Source organism: Triplophysa dalaica, chromosome 6 (assembly GCF_015846415.1).
Source record: "Triplophysa dalaica isolate WHDGS20190420 chromosome 6, ASM1584641v1, whole genome shotgun sequence".
In the NCBI taxonomy this organism is placed as follows: Eukaryota; Metazoa; Chordata; class Actinopteri; order Cypriniformes; family Nemacheilidae; genus Triplophysa; species Triplophysa dalaica.
The window spans coordinates 21,255,324-21,276,907 of NC_079547.1; the positions used below are offsets into that span (position 1 = coordinate 21,255,324).

The window sequence follows — 21,584 nt, forward strand, 5'->3', positions numbered from 1 at the left end:
GATTAAGTAATATTAACTATTAAGTAATAGTAATGCAATAAAAGACAATAAGAGATTGATAACATTTAAAATGTATTTGTATTAAAATAATAAAATGTATTATTCAATATATTGGAATATTGGAATCAAGTGAAGAGTTAATTTGCGTAACAGAAAACTGCATTTTAAAAATGTTTCAATTTTTTTATTGTGGATTCCAATTAATATTAATCAAACTGCAGTTAAGTTGTTTTGATTAAGTAATATAAACTATTAAGTAATAGTAACGCAATAAAAGACAATAAGAGATTGATAACATTTAAAATTTATTTGTATTAAAATAATAAAATGTATTATTCAATATATTGTAATATTGGAAATATGCATGTTCAAATATATATTAAATCATTAAATATAATGACTAATAAAAAAGGAAAATACTTTTTTTTATAATATTTTATTTATAGACCTGCAAAAATCATGAAAATAATATTTACATTTTTTACATTTTGTCTCATTTTATTCTATTCTGATATGTTGTAGGTGTAGGAGTCAGTTACTCACTAGTAATCTTTTAAATTGAAAATGTATCTTGTCTCTCAGCCTCTCCTCCAGACTTCTCTAAAAACCCATTGAAGAAGACCACACTGATCCACAGAGGCGGAGAGGCCATCATCGAATGCCGACCGCATGCATCCCCTAGAGCTTCCTTCTCCTGGAGGAAAGGCAACGAGTTCCTGAAAGACGGCAAAAGGTACGGGGTCACCAGACCGGTCACTAATGTAAAGTGTAAAATGAGCCTCTCTATTCCCTCAGGTTTGTTTGCACTGCTGAGGTACAGCTTCACGAGACACCTTAGACTAGCTCTTATTTGTGTATGCGTTTACGTAAGAACTGTGTGTTCCCTGCTCGCTGTCCTGCACTGGGTCTCATTCAGAAACGCAATTATTAGCAAACAAAACCCATTGTTTGCAAAATCACCTGCTGCCGCCCAACACATTTTTATATTTATTTTCAAACATATCTTGTGTTGTGTTCGTGCAGAGTTGTGGAGGCACAGATGTTACGCATTCAAAACCAACATTCTTTCCGATGGCACTTTTCACACAAGAGCGGGCGCCTGCTGGAACACTAATTAATATAGCGCTGCTTGTGACGCTTTCCTGTGGGGTTTCTATAGGACAGAATCATTCTAGCATGGCCGTGTCAGAACAGGTGGCAGGAGGGAAGAGTCTATGATCTCCGGTAATGGATGGGGACAGAGCGATAACCAATGGGATCTCGCTCCGTGCACTGTGGTCCATCTGGACCTGAGAGAGAACACACATGCCATGACTCACTGATGCTGCCCGGGGTCTCGGTGGAACGATGTGATTATTGGATGAGGGAGAAGGGAGCGAGGAGGGGGGATGAGTGAAAGTCGGAGTAAGCAGACTTGCTGAGGAAAAGGAAGTGAGATAAGAGGTGCGAGACTGTATTTCAGAGACTGTCTTGCGGTGAGTTAGGTCTTGGGATGGTTGAGATTCCGGCATGCTGCTGACTATGTACTGTGAAGTATATACTGCCTACTATGTGAAACTAGATGGTATGCAACCATAAATGTTTAAGATAGCAGGTCACATTGTCGTCAAATGACCGTGGGGTTTTGTTAGCAAGTCTGATATAAACATGGGCAGTTTGCAGTTTTAACTTGTCAGATGGTCAAGAAGGTGAATTTTGATTGATGTTGCTTTGGTTTATTTGTCACCTTGGAAATTAAAGGTCAAGTGGATTGCATTGTGGGATACTGTAGTACACACTGTGTGCTCTGGTTAGTTGTGTTTGGTATGTATTACATACTTTGCACTATGCACATCATTGTTTACAATTGTGAATTAACATTTTAAATGGAAAAATGAAATGTGTTAAACAAATTATGTAGTCAACAAGTGTAATATAAAATGTATATATATAGACTTGTTTATATCTTGAATTAGCTTAGTTTTTCAACGCCTCATGTTTTCTTGTTTTAACTAGAATTTGATTTAAATATAAATACATTTTTAAAAATATGTCTTGAATAAGTTTTGTTTTTCTAAGCCCAATTTGAGTTTTCTTGTTAAAATATAATATGGGTAAAATATTCAAAAACAAATTGTGATATACATCTTGATTTAGTTTCGTTGTTAACCTAAATTGTGTTTAATTGTTTTAACTACGATTTAAATTAAAAAAAAATTGAGAATATATCTTCATTAGTAAAACATTTCTGACGCCAAATTAGTTTTTTTTGTTCTAGCTATAATATGATTTAAACATATCAGAATGTATCTTGATTTAGTTTGTTTTCCAAGCCCAAATTGTGTTTTCCTGTATTAACAATAATATGATTTAAATAGAAACATTTTTGAGAAGATGTCTTGATTAAGTTTACTTTTTCTTTAAGCATAAAATCAGTTTTCTTGTTTAACTAGTAAGCTTTAAATATAAACTTTTGTTTTGCGTATATATCTTGATTCAGTTCCGTTTTAGGCCTAAATTGTGTTTACTTGTTCTAACTATTGATTTAAATGTAAAAAAAAATTAGAATGTATCTTGAATTAGTTTCGTATCAACTATAAGACCATTTAAACGTATATACAGTATAATAAATATATTTTGAACTGATCAGAAAATTGACCTAGTTTTTGGGATGTATAGAATTTTGTTTTCATTAAGTTGTTTTATATGCTATGAGGAATATATTGGGCAGTATTTCTCTCTTATAGCTGCATACATTATGAACGTACACTGAAATGTACACCAAGGTCAGTTGAGAGAAACTGAGACATGCATTCTGGGTAAATATGTGACAGTCATGTCTGAAATATTTTCACAGCCAAGCATATGCTCTCTGCAATTACGCTTTTATTTGGGTCGAGTAGGTGCGAACGCAGGGTTGTCCGTGTCAATCTTATACTGCGTTCCCAATCTCACACTTCTGAGTTCAATTGGATATGTGTTGCAGCCTCTACGTAGTCCTCTCCACCATTCTCTGAACGTGCCCCAACGTGCAGGGAGAAGCATCGATTAGTCATCGTATTCCACAGGGCAGTCAGAAAAGGAAGGATCAGAGACGGATTACAAAGCCATCATGTCTTGACGCAAATATAAATGTGGCTCTGTGTGGTCAGAAGCTTGGTTCTGTAAGCAGATAGCCCTTATTTTTTCCTTATTGGTTTTGCAGCCCATTGCCCACAGGTCATCTGGTCTGTGCTCGTATATCGCTCAGCATTTGATATTTTTGTCGATAAATCAAGAGTAAAGCGCTCAGTGCGAGGCATGTTCTCTCAGCCATGGTAAATACGTATTTATTTTAAAAAGCAGGGCTGAAATTGTTTGATTTCTGGGCTGGCAAGCCTGCTGCACTCCTGTTTGATTTGTTCTGGGAGAAGGTCAAAGCAGATCCAAACATCTCTGCATTATATATTTGCATTGCTGTGTTTATTTATCACATCTTCCATTTCTTTCCCACGTATTAAAGATAGTGCTTTTGTAAGTTGTTGATGTACATCAAAGTGCACCGTGTGCTTTTAAAGGAAATGTATTTACCACAAAAAGTCACACGGGCCTACCTAAACACTTCACTTTATCAGAGATAATGTCCTGTCCACTATTCAAAATAAACCTGGACAGGGAGAGACATAACTAGCATAACGTAGAACAAACAAACTGCAAATATTTGCCCAGATAATACCAATTCTGATATTGACCAATCAGAATCAAGCATTCAGACGTATGAGGTAAATCAGAGTAAAAATATGTAGGAGGGAAAAGTATCGAGTTTGCAGTTTAGCATTTCAGTCAGACACTATCAGCACTAGCTTGCTCTACAATCAAACCTGCTCTCATTGCCTTTTGGAAACGGCCTTTAATGTGTCGATAGCATCTTGCACATGTTGGATAATGATAAGGCCAACGGTAAGGATTCAATCCAGAACGATTCAGGCCCTCTTTTACATTCCTGGCTTTAATATTGAAATGTTTACCCGGCAAGTGGAGTTTTAATCTATCAGCCTCTCGTTGCCTAAAAGATTGACTGACCGTATCCTGTTGAACATCTGGGCCACGTGATTGATGAATGTTTCCTCCTATTAAATGATTTCTTCCTTTTTAGGAAGAAAACCGAAACGGAGACAAATAAAGTGTAGCTACAATGTATTCTTTCAGTCTGAAAAGGGTTTGAACAGCTTGAACAATGCTATGGTATTACAATGTTCTCCGGGGGTACTTTTTTGCAGTCACTCACTCATCGTATAGATGCAAATGTCAAATGCCTTAAAATGCCTAAAGTAGTTTAAAGCATTTAATGTGTACAGTCTGTTTATTTTTGTACTGTCAGTCAAACCCATGACATTAGCTTTGCTAGTTTTGTGCTCTGTCAGATAAAACAGGTGTTTTCAAACTTCTAATTCGAGGGACCCCCAAATATGATGAGGACCCCCTTCCTAGAAGACATATTCATATATATGTATGTTTTTGTACGTAGAAAAATTTAGGCTGTGTAAAATAAATACAGAAATAATTGTGATATTTTTGCTAAAATAGGAGTTATGTTGGAGGTATAAATCTGAATAGAAAAAATATACATTCTATTATTTGTACTTTTTTGCCATTTGCCATTTGCCATTTTCAAGAGATATTTGCAAAGCCCAGTGAGTGAAATAAAGGGTACTGTAGTAAGAAAAACTCACCATAAAGATACAAATAAACATTTCTGGAGAGTATGCATGTAGCAAGAAAGAAACCAAATATTAATAATGTTCAATAGACCTTTAAAGTTTTTGCTTCGTCTTTTTATTTCTTTGAGAGTTTCTGTCAATTCCCTAGACTCATCTGGAGGCCCCGTGGGCCCCCCCGGACCCGAGTTTGAAAACCCCTGAGTTCAAGGAAATGTTCACCCAAAAACCAAGCATTATTTATTCACATCATTCAAACCTGTATTTGACTCTTCTGTGCCAGAAAAAATATTTGTCTCTGTGGTTTGGTGTCCATACAATTGAAGCCAATGGGGGCCAGTATTATTTGGTTACCAACATTCTTCAAAATATCTTCGTTTGTTCTCTGCAGAAGAAATAAAGTAATATGTGTAAATTAAAAATAATTTTCATTTCATTAGTTAACTATCCCTTAAAAAGTATAATATCAAATTGGGTTTCCTAATATGAGAATTGCATTATACCAACCCATTTTTATTTACTTCAGGCGAACCATCCTAGAAGATGGAACCCTCAGGATCACCAACGTTACCAAATCCGATGCGGGCAGGTACACTTGTGTGGCCAAAAACCCTTTCGGTACATCCAGCACTTCCGGCGCATTAGTGGTCAAAGGTAAAGCACCTTTCACATTTCACAAACAACACATTTCTCTTGGTTCTAAGCGGATACCTCAAACTCGGATGGGAACCGATGGAAAAGCGTGGGCAGCTCAAGCATGAAATTGATAATGAAATATATAGTTGTTTTATGTTCCTGCCGGTTTGACAGAGGTATAACTCATCCGAGCTTTTGTCATCTGTGAGTTATTGGTCGGCCCGCTGGTGTGAAGAAATACTTAGGCGTCCACAGCACCGGGAGCAGATTTTCTCCACGTTTCCCCAGTTGTCACGTTCTGCATGTTTAATTAAAAATGTGCTGTTGTGGCACTTTTTTTTTATTTCCATCCTTTAGTAACTTATAGAGTGGCATGTGTTTTGGACACTTGGGGTCTATTCAAATACCAGGGTGTGTTGATAGAAAAGTGCATTCAGTACATAACAATGTCGTTTTTTAATGAGGGTTTAAAACACTTTGCTGGTTTCAGATGGTCTCCCAGCTTGACCAAGCAGGCTTTAGCAAAAAATGTCCAAATCCCCTCTAAAGCGATCAGGATAGACCACTTAAACAGTTTGGCCAGTCTAGGAGACCAGCTAACCATCTCAGACTGGTTTTGGCAAAGTAGCTTTCATAAAATCTATTCTTCACTTTTTTTAACAGAACCAACCAAGATAACAGTCCCTCCATTGAGTATGGATGCCACCGTTGGGGAGAGCATCGTCCTGCCATGTGAAGTGTCTAAAGACTCAACTTTGCACCCTTCATTCAAATGGTTCTTCAACGGGAAGCTCATCGATTTTAGCAGGCACGATCATTTCGGCATGATAGGAGGGGTGCGTTTCTGTTTTTTTATATATTGAAAGCTTCAAGCACTGTAACAATTTTTGCATTAACTTTGGATTCCTCTGCTGAAGTATTTGATTCAGTAAAGGAATGCCAGTGCAGATTTGAGAATTCTTACATTACAAACTCCCCTTCCTTATCTTTACTCAGCTGTGAACTTGAGCACAAGGGCACCTGGCTGCTCTCTGAACATACAGACACAAATCTGTCTGATTACAGGATTTACGTTGCATTCTGTTTAACACACGGAGAACCTCATATAGCTATACCCTCTCTCTGACTCTGTACATCATCCATTGAGCACTTTCAGGTTGCCAAGTGTTTCTTTGGAAACAGCGATGATCAAATGCTCAGACGACAGTGCTGTGGCTAACAACATAAGGATTGCTTGTCTAAGCGTGTTTAGAGGAACCTTATCTGAGCTGGGTAGCCAGTCAAATATGAGAGGCAGTCTAACCTTTGCTACTTCATTGGCATTTGCTTACTGATGTCTTTCAAACGTGTCCTACCTATAGATTTCTGACTCTTGAGTATCTCTTACACGAGGTAAATCATTATTATTCAAAAAATACTGTAATGTTATTGTTTTTGGGCGCCAACATGACGGCAGTATCATGGAGTGGAGGGTCCAGTACACTTAAAAATGAAGTGATAGTGTAGTGATACCATCACTTTATTTTGTTGTTTAAAGTTCTGTTTAAATACAGCCGAGTGGTACCTAATATATCATTTTTTTTCTTTCGTTCTTTCCTTCCTTCCTTCCTTCCTTTCTCTACTTCTCTCTCTATCTCTCTCCCTTCCTTCCCTACTTCCTTCTTTGCTTTCTTTCTTATGTTCTTTCCTTACTTCCTTTCGTCTTTCTTTCTTTCTTCCTCACTTCCTTCCCTCCTTCTTTCTTTCTTTCTTTATTAAATTATTTATTTATTACTGTAATTTATACCCCATCAGATTTTCTTTCTTTTTCTTTCTTTGTTCCTTTCTTTTTCTTTTTTCTCTCCTTCCTCTGTGTCACATGTTTCTCCTGTAGAAAGGTGTTAACAATAATGTAATTTGTTTTTTCTTTTTAATTTCTCCCAAGCAATTTTCTGATTTGGAACTTGATATTTCCGACAAGTCTCTAGAGATACGAAAACAACCTCTGAACAATTTTATTTTTCTCTGATTCCACAAATACAACGTTATATAGAGTGTGTCTTGTCATAATACATTGTTTTCCGCAGGGATCCTCTGGTGATCTCATGATCAGAAACGTGCAACTGAAGCACTCGGGAAAGTACGTCTGTATGGTGCATACAGCGGTGGACAGCGTCTCGGCTGCGGCAGATCTGATTGTTAGAGGTATGTGCAGCTCGAACCAATGAGGTGATCAGTATTCTACACTTTTCAGAGCATTTATCAAACATAAATTAAAGCGCCTCATGCTTCGCCCCGCCATTTCTGTTTTATTCCGTTATTCTGCTCTTGAAGTAATGACTACAGGAGTATCTGGAATCAATGCATTAATTCCCTGGTTCGTGCTCTTTTTCAACCTTTTGTATTTCCATCATCAACATGAAGGATCTTTCTTTCTGGTTCTGAATATTAAGCATGCAGCCAGGCTTGTGTCACATTGCAAGATACTTGGTCACCTTGTTCGTCCTTTCCTTTAATAAATATACACTGTATCGTTTTTTTAAGTTTGACTTCTTTTTGTCTCTCCGGGGTGGTGGGTTGTCAGGGCCCCCTGGTGCTCCGGTGGGCGTGCTGGTGGGGGACATCACAGACAGGACTGCTCGGCTCTCGTGGGGCCCTGGACCTGACAACCACAGTCCCGTTACACTGTACATTGTGCAAGCCAGGACCCCATTCTCTATCGGCTGGCAGGCGGTCAAAACTGGTACAGCATGATGATCTATTTTATTACACTCAAATAAATGTTTTAAAGCGTCTCTATCTATCAAGTGTAGAACATTTTTAATTATTTCCTTTTGTGTTCATATTAAAAATAAATGGTTACCAGGGGCTGTCAAGATTCAAACGTAGTACAATCTTTTTTTTAGAAATTATAAAGTTATATAGAACAAAATATTAACATATATTAATAAATGTAAATACAGTAAAAAATATAATAATTATATTTTTATCATAAATGTAAAAAATCTCAAATTAAATATATATATTTTTTTTAAACAAGAAATCTGTCAGTGGGTTAAAAAATAAACTTGACTTAAGTAACTAAAAAAGAGTTAAAATATAATTCAAGATATTTTTGCTTATTTAAACATACAATTTATTTTGAAAGATTTAGGGCCCTATAATACCCCCCTTTTTCTAGTTTCTGCCCGACACAGTTCTCATTTTCCCGTCCTGCGCTGTGTTGTTTAAATAGCAAATGCATTTGCGCTCATTTGTGTGTCCATGAAAAAAAAATTAGTTGGTCTAAAAAATAAGTGTTTTCAGGCGCATTGTTGGAGAGTTGCTATTTTGAGGAACTGAAAATAGACTGCACCTTAGACCAACTCAAACCTGGTCTAAACACACAAACATGCCAAATATAAAAATTAATGGAGTACAATGTAAAAGATGATTATTGTGGACTAAAGATAAAAATCTGGCTTGTGGTGTAGATGCCTTTCCAATCTGAAGAAGTGTCCAGTCTTTATCAAATACATTATAAATTAAACAAAATATTCTGGTAATAAACATAGATATATTTTAGACTTGTATTTCAAAACAAGACAAAAAACTAAGCAGTAATTTTCGGACAGCTGTTTCTTTAAGAACAGAATATTAAAGTTGTTGAAGGAAAAAAACTGTGCATATGCTTTTAACAGTGAGTCATTTTAAATCCCACACTTTGGCTTTTCCTGAGAGTAATTGCCAAGTCTTATATTAAATGCACTGCGAAAGAAAGGAAATGAAAAATTTCTAAAATAAAAACCAAGTACATATTAAGAAGTCATTGCTAAATAATGATGTCAGGCTACTCATTGTGAATTCGCACAGACTGGCATTCATATATTTCCTTTGCGCATGTCTTTAATCCTAGTTCCTGACTCCGTGCCTGGACTGATGATTCATGCAACAGCGGTGGATCTGAATCCGTGGGTCGATTATGAATTTCGAGTTGTGGCAATTAACAGCGTGGGGGTGGGAGAGCCCAGCGTGCCATCCAAACCAGTCCGCACCAAAGCTGCAGGTATGCCCCATCCCTCCTGTTTTCATATCTATCATCTCTAATGCATCGGGAAGGAGAAAACGTAATTTAATCCCATAATTACTTTAGATCATCAGGAGTGACACCTCGTGATAGAGTTCAGGCATGAGAAATAAACACTCGTCCATTCCGCGTTTTGGGGCATTGCACGATTTAACGAATAATTTACAAACAATTAGGATCCAAATTAGGTGTGGAATTCAGACAGACGTCACAGGAGGGCTGGAGTTTTAGTTAATTATTCTGAGACAGAAAGAAAATAGCTTTTCAGATGCAGCTTCTTGCATGAAAATTTGCTCATTTAGCTATTTACTTTAAGGCAAGATAACATGTTGTAAGCCCAACCCTGCAGCACTTAGATGCTGGACATCAGCAATCAGGAAATGCAGCGATCAATAATTCATGTCAACATCAATAAGAATTGAGAGTGGTCTTCCCCCGTGTTCTATGAGGCAATAAGCCCTAAAAGTCTCTATTTTTAGATCAGGTACCATGTGCAACAGCCTCAATCACTGATTCATGAATAAATGGAGACTTCATCATAGATTTCTCATGTGAAGACGATACATAAGGGGGTTCCTTTTGCTTCTGGCCATTTTTGGTTACCTTTGGTGTTGGATTAGTTTGGAAAGTTGATTATTCACCTTTTTTCTTTTCTTTGAGACGTGCACTAAAATGATTCTGCGTATAATTACATAGAAATGCTAGCTAAGATATTTGCCATAGCAAGAGGGCTTTGGTTTCATTCTAAATTAAAATAATTCTTCACATTCACTGAATAAATGCTGAGACGTTGTGATAATATGACTTCTGTTTAAGAAACATTTCACTAATTTCTTCTGTTTAGCCAGTTTTTAAAGAAAATAAAGAAACTACATTACACAATATGAATCTCTTGCTTTTGTCTTATTTCCCAGTATTCAAATATGTAAAAGTTCCTAAATCAAGATACTGTACTGCACATTTACAAGAGAAGCAAAGTGACTTAAGATAAAACGTCTTCTTTCAGAATAAAGATTCTAAATTTAAGCTTAAAACATAAAAATTTGCCAATGGGGTGAGAAAAAAAATTCTTATCCCATTGGTAGGTACAGTATTTTTACAAATATTTTGACTTATTTTAACAAAATTGTTTGTCATTTTGCTTCTGTAGTTTTGATTTAAAGGTTCAATGTGTACTTTTTTGGAAGCTCTATTGACAGAAATCGAATGTAATAAACATACCTATGTATACCTTTTAAGGAAACATATTTTTTGCAGTAAAGTTACATTTGTCTGCAAACTGGCTTTACTGTAGGAAATACATTTTATGCAGTGAAGCTGTCTGAATTTTTTTTTATTTTTTGCTTGGCCTACATACAATTTACATCTCATTTAGAGGTAGATTTGATTGAAGCACCAAAAATTGTTGTGTATTAAGTATGATGTACATATTCCTTAAAGATAAAACCTATTTTGTATCTGCGGTCTGTTCCGTCTTCCAGATCCCGAAGTCGCTCCGGCGAATGTGAGCGGCGGGGGCGGCAGCCGAGGTGAACTTGTAATCGTTTGGGAGGTGAGCTCGCCGACTCATACGAGCACTTTTAACACGACAGGAGACTTTTCAAATCACTCTTCCCTGTCATGAACAGGATTCTGTTGAAATTCTCCACGGTGGTGTGGTTTAAATTAGACAGGGTTTAATTAAAAGCCAGCGCTGTCATATCAACGTTTTTCTGCGCTCTGGTGGGATTTCTCCCTGTGCTATGTAAATCATAATGAAGACACAGATATGAGACTGCTTTCATACCGCTAAATCTGGAACGACAATGTTTATCAATGGCTTACTTGTAATCTCACAGGCTGTCATGGCGGATATTCGTTGCGCTTTGTTTAAATACAGTATTACTTTAAAAAAACTGAGTGCTTTTGAGTAAGTGCAGGGGTTTCCTGACTGACACAGTAGTGCTTCAAGCTGTCAACTTTATTTACTTATATTCATTTTATAGCTTATGTGGAGAACGAGGTAAAAGTAGCAAAGAAAATCACTTGTCACTTGTCTTGTAAGACCATGACAGTCTGGTACGTCAATTTTTTTTGTTTAAATACAGTTTAAAACAGCGAGGCATGCATTACTTGTATTATTACTAAAACTTAAGATCAAACTTTGACGGTTTGTTGAAGAACAGTTTGCTCAATTTTTTTGTAAATGAATAGTCAAGGTTTGACCTGGAACTCCCAGAGTTTTGCATTGACCTGCACTATGTATATTTTCTTTCAAATTAGTTGAACAAACATTTTTTATTCTTGTTTTTTCCCCACAGCCTGTGTCTGAGGAGCTCCAAAATGGAGAAAAATTCGGCTACATTGTAGCATTCCGTCCACTTGGCAGCACTACATGGAAACAGAGCATAATTGCCTCAGCCGATGCTTCACGATACATTTATAAAAATGAAAGTTTACCTCCACTCACTCGCTTTGAAGGAAAAGTGGGCGTCTACAACAGTGTTGGAGAGGGACCATTTAGCCCAGTGGTCATCGTATATTCAGCAGATGAAGGTTAATACACTTGTATTCTCACAAAAAATATGTATTTCAAGCTACTTTTGCTTAGGACAATTAAGCATAGATCAACAATATTTTTAAGTTACTTTTATGTAGTATTAGTATACTTGTTAGTACAGATGCACCGATACATCGGACAATAATCTGTCAATAATAAAGCAATTTTTCACACTATTAATGTAACCAATAGTTTAATAACAGTATATGAATATTACCGGGGGCCGATATATCCGGTCAATGAAAAGAGGACAGTAAAATGCAATGAATTTTTGCTCCGTATATAAAAATAGTTGAAGGTGGCATATGACACGGCTAAAACGAATATTTTCGTTTGTTTAGATGTAATGCAATATGTATACATGATTTAAGGTTCAAAACGCTGTGTTTCCACATACCGTGCATGTTTGTATCTCCTCTTTGCTCCGCCTTTCTGAAACACGCAATTTTTTTAAAAAGCTCATGGCTCTGAAAAGCGAGGTGTGCTTTGATTGACCAGTACGTTGTGATTGGTCAAATACTGCAAGCGGAATTGTAACGCCTCTTACCATATTTGGAACATCAGGTTCCAAAGCAATTGTACTGACTGGTACGCCAACCTTACTTGTGTATACATTTGGGTGGTCTTAGTCAAATCAGAACACGAACTGACGTAGACATGGGCAAGTTATAACACACTAAAGACACAGAAAAACACGTATTCGCGCCATATGACCCCTTTAAGAAAACAGTTCGATGTTCAATCGTCATAGTCATATGAATTAGTAACACACAGACAGTTAAGAAATATGCATTCAATCTTCGGAATCGCTATTGGCAGATATCACTTGGAATAATCGGATACCGGTATCGGGGTATCGGTGCATCTCTACATTTAAGATTACTATTTCAATGTTATGTTAATTGGCTCACTTTTTCGATTATAAAATTGTACTTATAAAATTATACTAAAGTTTTCAGAGAAAAACATTAAAGTAAACCAAAAGTATTCTCCATCTTATTTTTAGTTTAAAATAACAACAAACAATAACACTCTGATAAACTTATTTTTTGTAAGGGAATTGTGTTATTTGGAAAATTGTACAAGGACATCATCATTTACGAACAACAAAATGCTGATGGATGCACCACACGTTTTAATTAGACGCCCACTACAGCTGTGTTGTTGGGTTTTGATTGTAATATCTTCATTTACACTCCTTTGTTTACATACAAGTGAGATAACAGCACAATTAGTTGATAACAGGTGGTATTTTTAAACAGCACCAACAAGCATGTTGGGAGCATCCTGTAAACTATCTGTTTCAAATCATCTGCTCTTATTTAATCATGTTGATTTTGTGTTTCTCTGGACAGAACCTACTGTAACCCCCTCAAGAGTGTGGGTCCGACCCCTCTCAGCGTCCGAAATCGAAGTGTTTTGGAAACCTGTCCACCAAACTGGCAGCAAAGGAAAGATTACGGGTTACGAGGTACATAAACACCATAAATGAAGGGGTATTAAAAAAGATCTTAACTCACACCACGTCACCTCAATCAGCCTCCGTAATGCATGCGCCGCGCTGATGGCAGGCCGTGCAATTTCCTGTTCTGCGCTGAGAGTCCACGATCCCCCGGCCACATTTTTCACAATCTCATCTGCAGAATGAAGAGGTCTTCTCGCAGCTGGTTCTGTCTCCAGGGGAGCACCGATACCAAGGCATTCTGGGCACTTATATAAATCACCTTTCAGATGTGTGGACATCATGCATCAATTCCCCCTCCTGCAAACACTTCAGCTGCTAGGTCGTTTCTCACCGCGTGCGAACCCCACAGGATCATGCCCGTTTCTCTCTTACCAACCCGAGCTAGCCTCCGCCAGAAATCTCAGGTCACTCGTGGCGAAACCTCAAAGTCATTCGCAGCCTCGGGTAGCGAAAAGCACATATGAAAATCTGCAAAAGCTTGGAGTCCCTTGCTGATGTGTGCAGATGTTTATCGAACGCTGCAATAAAAAAAGCTGTAGCGACTTGGATTTACAGTACAGTGTGACAGTGTGGTACACTCACATGAGACTCCAGTTATTTGTGACTTTGAAATGGCAAAAACTTGGTTATGAATATTAATTGCAAATAATGTAATGTGATCACACATACATCCTAAATGCATGCTGACCAAATCATCCGTGGACGTGTTTCTATTGCAATGATATTTATGAGAAAACAACAAATCTTATATTCAAAGACTCCAAAAAATGTCTTACTGGTTCTTTAAGAGGCTCTTTGTGGTTGTGCTGCTGTTTAATGAGGTTTTTGTGTTTGGAGCAACAGGTGCAGTGGTTGGAGTATGGGTCCCCAGAGAGTGATGCTGAGAGAGTACGGGTGACAGAAACCTCGGTCAACATCACCGGTCTGAAAGGAAGCACGGCGTATCTGGTGTCAGTCAGAGCCCACAACAGCGCAGGCACGGGACCCGCCAGCGTCCCTGTCAGCATCACCACGAAAAAACCACGTGAGTCGTGCATTTTTGTTCATTTGTTTATATATCTATATTGTTGTATGTATATTAGATGTATATTTAACATTTACTTGAAGTAAACAGGTGAACAAAAACATTGGTCACCAATCACAACATCTCAAATGTACACTTGAATAATAATAGAAACCATTACAGAAATGATTTTAGATTTATGGTTATAATGGGAATTATATTGGTTTTAATGGAAACTATATCAGTCTTTGTTGGTCTCTAATTGTAATGTGTTGGGTTCTACTAGTGGGATGTTTTCTGGCAGATGGGAACCAATAGAACACCATTAAATCCTACTGGAATAATGCCTTAAGCACACTAAAGCATTTTTGTAATAGTTTCAATAGTAAAAAGCGAATTGTTCATAATGGTATTTGAATGGAAACCATTAGAAGTTCTGTAATGATTCTGTTGTTGTTTTTTCAGCAGGGTGCCTTCATACATTTTAACCTAAAATCATGGTTTAAAAGCAAGCAGATATGTTACCTGTCCATTACCTAAATAGGTTTCGACCACTGTACCACAATAATGGGAAATCAAACCATAATATCAGCATCATAAAAGGCAATTTCATTTGAAGCTTGTAAGTACATCCCACTGTGATGTCTTTTAAGAAGACAGCAACCACTATAACCACAACAATCCAAAAACAAGTACTAATTTGGGCTACACTATTAAAAATATGGATAATAAGGCCACAAACATGAACAAAGTTGAATGTACTCTTTTGAAGTATAGCAATTGATCATGTAACCACATATGTGTAAGAAGGTATGATCTTAACACTATAAAAGATTAACGTGCATGGCCTCTGTTAATCTACCGCGGCGTAATAGGATCATTATCTGATGCCAATAATAAGGAACAAAATGCTGTATTTAAGTGAGCCCCAGGAACGATTAGATATACCATGACATTACTATAGAAATAGTCCTCATGGCAATTTTCAGCTAATAGACCGAGCAAGCAATTAAAGGCTCTTTAAAATAAAGAGCTCGACAATTTTCTTTTTTGTATTTGAGACAATTGTTCTTTTTCTATTTCTATGCTAGATTCTCAGACAAAACACACTCTTAAACTACCGGCCGTTGTTATGATCTGGTACAGTTATCATAATAGCAGATATTGAAGATTCGGTGGGCTTGAAATCATTAAATAAATTGGGTCAAATCACGATAGCTATCATCTCCAATTTTTTTAACTGTGAACAAAAGGAAGCAGTGAGATTTGATGAGAAAAGAGGTCACATTTTCCTGGCTCTCTACTCCATTACAGTTAAACCATGTTTAAAGCCATGAATTGATGTGTTTGTAAAGCTGCTATTTGAGAAGAATTCTTTTATTATTCTATTGTTGTTTTCATGTTATTTGAGGTCATGTTGTGGAAAATGCAACCTTTCTAATGAAATTACAATAAAAAGATCCACTAATCAAACAAATGTAGATCAGGGGTCTTATAGTCTGTCAGGGTCTTTTCTGGAAATATAGCTATGATAAGAAGTGAATACACAGGCAGTGTTCAATTTTTGGCACATCAATATTACAATATTACAGCAAGTACTGGAAGTACATATTGGATTTTTGCTATAATTTTAAAGAATGTAAGATGTTATTTTAATCATTTAACTTTTCTGTTGTTCTTTATTAAATAATAAGTAAGTAGATACAAGCTCATTTATTGGTGTGATTTTTTTTATTCTTAAACATTAATTCCATCCTTCAAAGATAGTAAATTCTGTAGTTATTTAATCTGTACTTACATGCTTACTTTCGGAGAACACAAAGTAAGGAATTGTACAGAATATTTCTCAATATAATGTAGGTGAATGGGGACCCAAGGCTCCTCAGAAAAAAATCATATTTCAAAGCCATGTTTATACTAGCTTTATATAAGGAGAGGAATGAATTACATAAATTTATTCACTCACTCATGTCATCACATCTGTGGTCACCATTTACTTTCATTGTGTATCAAAAAAAGCTTATTTTGTGTTCCATGGAAGAAAGTAAGGTCATATAGGGTTCTTACAACAACATTTTTTATTTTAAGAACTATCCCTTGAACCTCCACCGATAAACTGGTGTGTGGTGGGTGTTCTGGCGTAATATGGCTGCCATCACATCATCCAGCTCCTGCACATTAATGGTTGTTGAAGAGATTCCCCCCTTCTGTAATCTGTTATTAATTGTTATTATTATTGAATGGCTTGTACATTGTGACAGATATTTTTTTTATGACAAGACTTAAAGACTTAAATATGTTTAAATCATGATTATTCAGAAGTCTCTATTTGCATTAGCAAATTTGAAGTGAAAACCTCAAATTTGGGTGATACCTCATCTTGTACAGTTCCAATTGTAAGGACCGCAAAGGACAAAACAGACCCATGGATTTTATTTTCATCCATGTAACACACGTTGGATCAAAATCAGAATATGATTTATGTCTTGTAGCTCCGAGTCAACCTCCAGGGAACATTGAGTGGAACCTGACAAACTCAAAGGTTTTTCTGAACTGGGAACACGTGAAGGCGATGGACAATGAGTCACAAGTGACCGGGTATAAGGTAAAGTCTTTTTCCTCTTCTGTTGCTTTTCTGATGAACAGGTTATATTATATATGCTGGTGTCTGGCATCAAGACAACGTTGAGATACATAACTAGGAATATTAACTTGAAAAGCAGTACAAGCAAATACTGTGTATTTCTGTTGACCAAGCATTTTCACAAGCACACGTTGGGTTTTTCTGTTGACAGAGCATTTTTAGCCATGCATTTTTGGGAAGGAATTCAACCTTAGAACATCTGTCAGCGATTTATAATCAAGCTCTTAAAAATATATTAAATATATGGTAAAACATGTATTACATTTAAGATTTAAAAAATGCTATCAAAACATTTTTGGTTTTAAGTTGGCGATATGAAACATGTTAGCTACATGGAACTAATGTTAACCTTTACAAAGTATTTGCAATAGTTTGCATTGCTGCATTGTTCACACGGTTTAATGCATCAATCTGATTGGTTAAAAATGTCATTTGCATTCACAGTTTAGAAAGAACCAACAACATTCTCATTATTTTTTATTTATAAAATCAATTAACCCGTAGCAAATTAATACGAGTAATAAATCATAAAAGTGAATAAATTACAGCAACGTATTTTAATATTTTCGCTAATTTCATTTGCGCGTGGCAAAAAAGCACCTCCACACTCAAGGTCGATGATACAGTTCAGAAACATCCCAGCCTATTTTACATTTCACAAAAAAGCACGCTCAGCTCTCCCGTTGCGGAACCGCAGTGATCTGTGGCATAGGAGTTTGCACAAAATGTTCAGAAAAAGGATTAAAAATCATGCCACGTGATTTGTTTCTTTTGAACAAATTAATTAGCAGCGTGTGCTGCCGGCTAATTTACGACGGCCTCTCTGTAACGCAGAGGTTTGCGGGGTCGGTGAACAGCTGGATAGCTTTAATACTATCCTCCATCTGGAACCTCCAGCTTAGCTAGGCCTCACCAAAGAGACGGAGGAAAGCCACTGTTCATTTGCAATCCGAAGTGTTCGCAGTGAGGTGCCTGTACAATAATGCTATCAGTAATCATATGCTTTCAAGTCCCTACAAGTAAGAAAGAATATCAGGTTTGCGGCTATTTGTCGTGCGCTGTCAGTCTACAATAATTGAATTGATTTATGAATCGCGGAACCTCTTTTTTCTCTCTGCGAGATACGTCACCAAACATGCTTATAATCCTGTCACTGAAAATCGACTTTTAAATTGAAATTGATAAAGATTTTTACATTTGTATTCCCTCTTTTATTCGGCTGTTCAGATTGAGCGTTTATAGCGGGGAGATGGCACAGAATGTAAATTAGACTTTCATGTAGTTTTTTGTGCCGCTGTTGAAGAACTGTTTAGGAAAACTTTAGATTGTCAACTTTCAGAGTCAAATCCACACAAATCTGATCGATTTATTGATATTTACATTTAGTCCTTCTGATATTCATCCAGAACTCTGCTTGAAATTAGTTTTGAACCATTGTAAGCATTAAACTTCTACAATTCATCCAGTCAGAACAGATTGAAGGGGTCAAATGACACGGCTGAAACGAATATTATCCTTTGTTTTAGATTTAATGCAATGTGTATACACGATTTAAGGTTAAAAAATGCTGTATTTTTCAGTGCATGTTTGTATCTCCTCTATGCTCCGCCTCTCTGAAACGCGCAGATTTTTTACAAAGCTCATCGCTCTGAAAAGCGTGGTGTACTATGATTGGCCAGCTAACCATTGTGTAGTGATTGGTTGAATACTGCAAGCGTGTGACAGAAATGTAACGCCTCTTACCATATTTGGATCATCAGGTTCCAAAGCAATTGATCTGACAGGTACACCCACCTTACTTGCGTATACATTTGGGCGGTCTTAGTGAAATCATACCAGGAACTGATGTAGATTTGTGGAGGTGTGGTTACACGAGGCGTTTCAGGCAAATCTGGGTGTGCATTCGCTTTTAGATAAATGCATCTTTTGTTCCGACACTTTAAATTTTGCAATTTTACGTGTCTAATACACGCATCGGCAACTTATAAAACATTAAGTACACGTATTCGCACCATACCACCCCTTTAAACATTTATTAGTCAACATTAAGCTCTTTTCAGCACTGTTTACAAAGTTTTGTAGGTCTTTCTAGATTCACAATGATAAGCTTTTATTAATTGTTTTTAGGTTGAGGTGTCGTATATGAGTTCACGGTAAATGTCAGCTTGATGTCGTTTGACTTTAACCCATGTAAAGAGAAGAACAATTAGTATCCTGCAGTTTTAGTTTCAAACAGAGATGGCGCTAGAGAGGCAAAACTCACAGACTTCACAAAAAAAACCTCTTTTCTGTTTTGCACACACTGCTATTTCCTTCAGGAAATGAAACTCTACGTAATTCAATTCAATTTGACAGACCCTACAAGAGGGTCTGTACTTCACTGAATATCCCAGTTATGACCTGCTCCAAGAGCCAATTAGCTGAAATGTATTAAATTAATTGAAGCAAACTAGCTACAACCCATTGACCCATTTATGCGTCTTTGTGATATGCAGGTTGTGTATCGTCAAAACTGGCACAGGGGAAGCAGTGTGGTGGAGACCAACAGGACTTCTGTGGAGCTTCAGGTGCCATCAGAAGAGGACCTGCTGGTGCAGATCAAAGCCCTGAGTGATGGAGGAGACGGCAGTAGCAGCAGTCCTATACTTATACCAAAGATGTCGAGTAAGACTTTAACTGAGCGTATCAAGAATATTGTCTTATGAAGACAGTTTGAGGCCTTTTGGTTACACTTTAAACACATGACTTGAATTGCTTTATATATCTAAATCCGCACAACTGAATTTAACCAACTGGACTTTATTATATTTGATGTGTGAAGTCAGTTTCTCTTAGTTTCTTTTTAGTTTTGTAGTTCAGGTGTTCACACAGAGTGTTGTCTATGACATTACCTAAAGACATGATTTACAATGTTTCACGCCGATTCACAAATATTCACAACTATAGTTCAGAAACATCTTTTGGTTTGTTTTGTCATCACAGGTCTGAACTCGAAAGGATACTTCAGATCAGATGCAAGCAAGATGGCCCATGTTCACGCAGTCGCGTTTCTGATGTTGTCGTGGATGTTTTCGTAAGACTTTGCCTTTACATGCCGCTCACGAACAAAACAACGATTAACTGGATGTGATTACATTTTACTTACTTTAGTTTTTATTAAGATATAAAATGGTGACTCTTCTCCATCGCCTTATGTTTTAACGTTTTTATGTAGAGCTACTTGTATTTTGTATGTGGAATATATGCAAAAAACAGGCTTTGCCATGAAGCTACTCATTTTGTTTAGATGTTCTAAATCTTAAATCATGGAATGCAGTAGTGATGTGGAACGTTGGGTCTCCAACAATATTTGGGGGATCTTGGTTTTGGGTTAGTCAAAGAAATTATAATTCTGTATAAAATGGACATTTAGATAAAAAACGTGAATTGAGTTGTTTTGCCTAAGCACTACAATAAGAGATATTGTATTGATTTGCTGTTTAGTGACAGTTTGGGTTAGTATGTAGACAGATTTGCACAGATTTCTTGCTGCTCTGATATTTTCCAAAGTTATTTTATTTAAAAAAATTTAATGTCGGCAGTTTTGATAACAATCAGAATTTATTTACATTTAGCACATATTCATAATTCAGTTTACTTGTGATAAGATTCATCTTGTCAGTCATCATTGATCGTCCTAAGGGAATAAATATCAAGACAGATAAGCATAAAAAGTAGTTATTTCCCTGATACGATATATACAGTAGATGCTTTATCATGTCTGATAATCTGTCTTTTAAACGTCTGATGAGTTTGTCTGTTTAAAAAATAGATCTAGACACCACCCAACACAACTCGCCCAGATATTCTGTTATTTTTATGGTTTTCATGGAGTATCAGAATTGACTACAATATGTATTTTAATGCAATTTTCTGTCAGTAACTGTACATTAACAGATACAAACTTTGTTTTTACTTTGTATCAGTTTGTATTTATATGTTTTTGTTACTTGGTACATGAGTAGTTTCTACATCTTTCTCATTTAATTTTCCTAATTTTGCATTTTATAAATGTAACACATTTTTTTGGTGTTTTCTTTGCTATTATGTAAGCATTTGGAGCTGTTTAATACCTTTGTATTAATTGTGTACAATCTCTGAGAGATGTAATAAAAATAAAGTTTCATATTGAAATATATGTGAAACAGAATGTGATTAAAGTATCAGAATTAGCCCTAACACATACAACAGCATATCTTATCTGAGGAAAGGTCTCGTTCTAATTTGATGAATGGAGGAGAGCTCTGCTGATCTATATGGTTGCCTGGAGACCGTTTTTTTAGAGATGTGCATACTGATTGGTAATTATCAATGGGATGAGATTAGTCTCTACTTAGCAAAGTGAACAGATGCCTGCTTACATGGTGGAAGTTATTTGAAACTAAATCTATTTGGAAAAACTGGCCAATGTGTTTGTTTATATTAATGAAATCATTAAACTGTATATTGTCGCTGTTCTTCCAAAATAAGATGTTTTTCAGGAATTAAAAAAGCTGTACTTTTTAAAGTAATTAATGGTCGACAAGTACGTCTTTAC

At 36.5% G+C, this 21,584-nt stretch overlaps 1 protein-coding gene across 1 annotated transcript in view; it reads left to right on the forward strand.

The window, feature by feature from the left end:
- The window catches only part of LOC130424624 (contactin-4), a 74,381-nt gene extending 53,411 nt beyond the window's left edge, over nucleotides 1-20,970 (forward strand). The window contains exons 11-23 of the mRNA XM_056750440.1: nucleotides 583-733; nucleotides 5,203-5,330; nucleotides 5,976-6,148; nucleotides 7,379-7,496; nucleotides 7,876-8,034; nucleotides 9,187-9,336; nucleotides 10,839-10,909; nucleotides 11,658-11,892; nucleotides 13,252-13,367; nucleotides 14,205-14,385; nucleotides 16,857-16,969; nucleotides 19,504-19,672; nucleotides 19,991-20,970. Coding sequence (XP_056606418.1) covers nucleotides 583-733; nucleotides 5,203-5,330; nucleotides 5,976-6,148; nucleotides 7,379-7,496; nucleotides 7,876-8,034; nucleotides 9,187-9,336; nucleotides 10,839-10,909; nucleotides 11,658-11,892; nucleotides 13,252-13,367; nucleotides 14,205-14,385; nucleotides 16,857-16,969; nucleotides 19,504-19,672; nucleotides 19,991-20,085 — 1,859 coding nt within the window. The 3' untranslated portion in view covers nucleotides 20,086-20,970. The remainder of the gene's footprint in view (nucleotides 1-582; nucleotides 734-5,202; nucleotides 5,331-5,975; nucleotides 6,149-7,378; nucleotides 7,497-7,875; nucleotides 8,035-9,186; nucleotides 9,337-10,838; nucleotides 10,910-11,657; nucleotides 11,893-13,251; nucleotides 13,368-14,204; nucleotides 14,386-16,856; nucleotides 16,970-19,503; nucleotides 19,673-19,990) is intronic.
- The last annotated feature ends 614 nt before the right edge of the window (nucleotides 20,971-21,584 follow it).